Source organism: Pyxicephalus adspersus, chromosome 3, assembly GCF_032062135.1.
Source record: "Pyxicephalus adspersus chromosome 3, UCB_Pads_2.0, whole genome shotgun sequence".
In the NCBI taxonomy this organism is placed as follows: Eukaryota; Metazoa; Chordata; class Amphibia; order Anura; family Pyxicephalidae; genus Pyxicephalus; species Pyxicephalus adspersus.
The window spans coordinates 35925622-35931445 of record NC_092860.1 but is presented as its reverse complement, the minus strand read 5'-3'; the positions used below and the strand labels follow the sequence as shown (position 1 = coordinate 35931445).

General features: G+C 35.4%; 1 protein-coding gene across 1 annotated transcript; it reads left to right on the top strand.

The window, feature by feature from the left end:
- Positions 1-518: 518 nt before the first annotated feature.
- Positions 519-4727, top strand: LOC140326030 (relaxin-3-like). Its single transcript, XM_072404222.1, has 2 exons — positions 519-834; positions 3799-4727. Exons 1-2 carry the CDS (start codon positions 597-599, stop codon positions 4167-4169), a joined length of 609 nt encoding a protein of 202 aa, XP_072260323.1. The 5' UTR covers positions 519-596; the 3' UTR covers positions 4170-4727.
- The last annotated feature ends 1097 nt before the right edge of the window (positions 4728-5824 follow it).

Genomic DNA, 5824 nt, shown 5'->3' with positions numbered 1-5824 from the left:
GCCTGTTGACAATTTTCTTTATACCTTTAGTTCCACTTTAGAGTTAGGCAGTAGGATGGCAGGAAAACAGGAAAGAAAAATGTTATCTGTAGCATTTTTCATAGGTAAGTTTTATGGGTAGCAGTTTTTCATGAGGATGGAACTTTCTTTGTAAAGATATAAACAATTTTCATAAGAAAGTAAACTTTTGTTGCCAAACCTCAGGGTATCAAAGTACAGAAACTCTTTTCTGATTCTCAGGTCACATGATGGGCAGAGAACTTTAGGGAAGGTTAGTAAATGGAGACTTCCCTGGTCAGGAGCTGTGCCTGCTAATAGATATTGTTTGGATGTATATCCCTGCATCTATTCGCTTACATCACATATGGCGAATGTAAGACAGCGGATGCAGCGAGGTGGAAGGCGCTAACGAGAGAAGATCCAGGTGGGAGGGGGAAAGAGTCGGGTGAGTCACGGCTGTGTCTGATGGGGGATATAAAGCGGTGGTGCGGGTGATTCGGGACATCACTGACACACCGGGAACTGAAGTGACAAGAGGACTCAGCTCGTCCCGTTCATACAGAGCCCCCGGTGCCTCAGGTGACGGGCTGTCCCCAATGGCTCTCCTGAGAGGCACCGTGCTATTCGTGGCTGGTATGCTGATGCTTGTTGCCGCTCTGCCCGGTGAGCTGAGGGTACAGAGAAGCCCCGTGAGCGGCACGGAGTACGGGGTGAAGCTGTGCGGACGAGAGTTTATCCGTGCTGTCATCTTTACGTGCGGGGGGTCCCGCTGGAAGCGGTTGCCTGTGGAAACCCCTGAGGAAGAGCAGAAGCAGTCCGTTATCCTGAGGAGAGGTGAGCAGCCCGCCAATTTCCACCAATCCGCGCTGCTCTAGCCATCTCAGCGCGCGCCCCTCCTGCCCACCTGCTGCCCAGTGTCCTCTGAGGAGAATGTGTTAGATTCCATTGTATAGGTTCTCAGTGACTAAAAGCAAATCATAAAGTTCTGTAAAAAGAATTTAAATTAGTTCTAGAGTTTTCTGATGACATGTAAAATAGCAAAATTTAATAAAAATACACAATAATCCCTCAAATGCACTTAACAACTATTTTAGTTCATAAAGGGCCATCCTCAAGATATAGGTACCATCCAGTTCTTTTGTCTATGTATTAAACCAGCTGCTTCCTTGTTAAAGAGCATTTACAATAACTACATCTTTGAGCTGCTTATTGTTCAATCTGTATGGCCAGCATAAGGGTCAACATTGGAAATGAGAAATACATTCCAAGTTAGGTTTAGTTTGTGATGAGGAGGCATGGTAAATGTCCTATATATTACATATACAAACTTGGTCAGCCTGTGAGGTGAAAATTCACTTAAAAAATTCGATACATGTTAAGAGAACACATTTTTATCACTTATAGTCCTAAATTATGATTTTCTATGGGACTGATGTATGTATTGTAAGCTTAGCATGCCTAGGTTTTTTGGGCAGTATGTTGACCAGAATTTGGTCATGATCAGTTCCCTGGGTTGTAAAATGTTACGTGTAGGTTTAGCATATTTTGGACTGGCTATACCTGGCTCATTAAATACAAGAAACGCCACTCATGCAGCAAGGAAATTAATATTAAATTGCAGCAACAACTACTACATGACCGAAAACACCTGTTCTCAGTGAGACCTTTGTTTATCAGAGCTACTTAAAGGGATCAATTTATACATCCGTGAATCTGGCATTCATTGAAACACAATGGTGGAGAGTTTTCCAGGTCATTGTGTTTCAATGGCAAAAATCAATTTCTTCACCAGTGAATGTCAAATTCACTGTTTTATAAATAGATCCCATAGTGTTACTGTATTAGGTTCCACTACTCAATGTCTAATAATATTTTTTTTAATGAAATTGCAATACAATGAATCAGTTTTATATGTATTAGTTAGATAGAGATTGGTATGGACACATCTTCATCTTTGATCGTCAGTGTCCAGGCACCAATCAGTGTCAAAATTTTGCTATGGAATGATTTGTATAAATGAAAATGATAGCTTATAAAGTACAGTTTTTTTTTTTAGAAAAGAAAAGAGGCTTCTAAAAAAGCACCATAGGTTTACAGTAATTATGTATAAAAACAGTATAATGTTATTATTCTTTGAATACAAAAAGCTTTAAAACAACGATAAGATTATGAATACATTTTCATGATAGGGTACTCTATTCACACTATATTTTTCCCTTTTCTTCTTTCTATTTACATTATCTTTTCCCTTTTCTTCTAAATATAGTCCAATTTTGGACACCAAAGGCTTTGGCACCTAAACCAACTTATTTTGATATTATACCCCTACTAAGTAACTAATGTTCAGCTAGCTATAGACTATTACTAGTTTGGCTTTTTTTTTATTGCTTCAAAACAATTTAGAAAACTATTACCCATCTTCACAAACCAACTACATAACTTTAGGTATGTAATAAAACACAAATAGTGCAAATAAAAAAGTAATCACGGGCAGTATTAATTACATTGCAGTTTCCTACAACCTAACAGGTACAGTTTCAGGACAAATTTTTTTGTGGGTATACCCATGAAAGCTTGCGCCGTTAATGATGTGGTTCTTCCTCCAGAGTAAAAAAAAAAGCAACTGCATGGCCAGAAGCAACATTTCACTTTCAGGAATCCTACTTGAACTAGTAAAAGCTAGTAAAACAATATTTGGTTAGACATATTATTTGTTTTTTACCAGGTAGAATCCCATAACCATTTTTAATAATGCATACAATAATAACCAATGCAAAAAATGTTAAAAAAAATATTTGGATCATGTTAGACAGCCTTTTAACCGTCTAATTTCGGAGGAATCCTTAAAATATTTTTATAAGTATTAGTAACTTCTACTAAACATTTTATAACATGATCATGATCAGCAAGTTGGAAATATAGTAATAAAAGAATAAAGAGGTATGTAAAACAGAATGTCAGTTCTTTACTACCCTTCAATAGCAATCACAAAGTGAAGAATACTGAACAGAAGGAAAAGTTTAGTGGAGAAGTACATTTTCACCACTAGGGAAATGCCCCTTTACTTTGATGGTGTCCCCTTAGATGGGTGGTGAGTGACAGAATTGGTCCTCCTAAACTGGTATTTAGAATTCCACTTGTATTATTGGTCAATGCAAAGATTTACTCCCATTTAGGCAGATAAAAAGATCAGTAGCTACTTACCTGGGATAATATCTTCACTGGTCTCACATTGTTAGCTCTGCTGATTTAACAGTAATGAAACTGAATAGACGCAACTAGGAAGGAGCTTGTTTCACCACAGAAGAAACCCACGGTGACCTCTGGAAAAACCGTAATTGAAAAAAGATTGATTCAACATATCTTTATATAAGACACATACTATTGGGTTATCACTGTTTTATAACAACACATAATAGGTTATTTATTATTATTTTCATTTTTTAGTAGACTGTAAGAGCAATATGGCCAGACTGTAAATGATTGGTGTTATCTAATAAACCTGAACATATGTGTAGAGAGACAGTACATAGAGCAAAACTTATTGCACTTACTGCAATAAATTAGACTTTTTTACCAGGCTCAGAATAGTACAAACAAATTGTGATTGCCATGTACATTACTATTTCTATTTGTCTTTTCAGATGACTGAATATGTAGTGCTTTTACAAGATTGAAATATCTTCAGTAGATAATAGGTCCCTAATAAAGTTAAATAAAACTTTGAAAATAAACACAAGTAAATATTGAGATATTTACTTAATATGACATATTTTCATGTTTTTGTTTTTCCCTAAGATAACTTGCAGGATTCTACTAACAGAGAAGTAAACCAGTTGATGTTGCAGGCACTTTTAGAAAATAACCTTGAACAGCCTCATAAGCTTGATTTCCAATTACAACAGCAACAGTTATTGAAAGATCCCCTTATCGCCTATGATGATTTCAAAGACCACATACCCGCATCTGAGGATTTTAGTGAGTACATGCATCAAGTGGGAGATACAGACAGAAAAAGTCAGCGTGAATCTCAGAACAGCGGTACTCTATCTTCAAAATGGTTCCCCTGGACAACATTCTCTAGGACAAGAAGAGAAATGTCTATTGGAGTGGCAGGCATTTGTTGCAAATGGGGCTGCACAAAAGCCGAAATCAGTACCTTGTGCTAAGTGAACAGATTAATTATGTACATCTCATATACCGTTTGTTTGCATAGACTAAGCATTAATGTGAAATACAAAGGTATTTCATAAACACTGACTATATAGATTATTTGGTTGATCACTCTTTGTACTTTACCAAAGGCCTTTTTTGGCTTATTTATGTTAGAGTGGCCCTTTTTTATCAACATGTTATTTATTTGATGTTTTATACTAAATTAACATTCTATGTTGTTGAAACCTGACAAAAATCAAGTTGGTTTTGCAGTGTGAGTTTAAAGCTGGGAAACATGACTACAGAATGCAATGTTATAATTATGTTACTGAAGTGTTACAGAAATGCTGGATAGAGCACATGCAGTGTAATAGTTTGTGAACAATTATGCAGATAAACAGCAATTAAAGAAAAATACAGTAATTGAAATTTATTTATTATTTGAATTATTGTCATTAAAAATATTAGATAAAAAATGATTTCTAAAAACCTTTCCCTACTAGCCAGATTTAGTCCTACCCTTAATATTATTATTATTATTATTATTATACAGTATTTATATAGCGCCATCATATTACGCAGCGCTGTACAGAGTTCCTAGTTGTGTCACTAACTGTCCCTCAAAGGAGCTCACAATCTAATGTCCCTACTATAGTCATATGTCATTAATGTAGTCTAGGTCAATTTCGGGGGAGCCAATGAACCTAACTGCATGTTTTTGGAATGTGGGAGGAAACCGGAGTACCCGGAGGAAACCCACGCAGACACGGGGAGAACCTGCAAACTCCATGTAGATAGTGTCCTGGCTGGGATTCGAACCTAGGACCTAGCGCTGCAAAGGCCAGAGTGCTAACCCCTGAGCCACCGTGCTGCCCTAATATTATATATATTTATATATAATTATATTATATATATATATATATATATATATATATATATATATATATATATATATTATATATATATATATATATATATATATATATATATATATATATATATATATATATTATATATATATATATATTTATGATTTATATTTATGATGATACGTAGCTATGGTCAAAATATTCCAGATCTTAATAAGAACACATTAATATACAAGTTCCTTGCTGTTTAACTTTTATGTAATAGAAAATGTATTAAAAGAAACAGTGTTCATAGGCATTACACATGTATGCTCTTTACATTTGTGCATTTGTTTGAGTGTCCCATAATGTAAAAGAAATGCCCATTTTCAATCATGTGCAAATACCAGACAGCAAATAGTAAATCTCAATTTATTCAGCTGAGCTACCATGCCAAAGTATATATTCATACATCAGTCAGCATGTTCAGTGTTAAAAATTACTTTGCTATGTTTTTCTGTAGCAGACTGTGGTCCTGAAATCTAAGAACAATTGTGTCTGCATGTGAAAGACTATTGAATTCATCTCACAACACTTGTTTAAAAGGCTGCAGCTTTGCACAGTCTTTACAATCTTGTATATTTATTGATTCATTTATGTGCACAGTCTAAATATATATCTAGCAATGCACTTTCTGAAATATAAAAGTTGTTTTACCAAGCTACTCCATATAGTCATGTTTTCAGGATATAAATATGAAAGCTGCCATTGCGAAATAGTTTTTACAGGTGCATGCTTTGGAGCAACCAAGATCCTTTTTG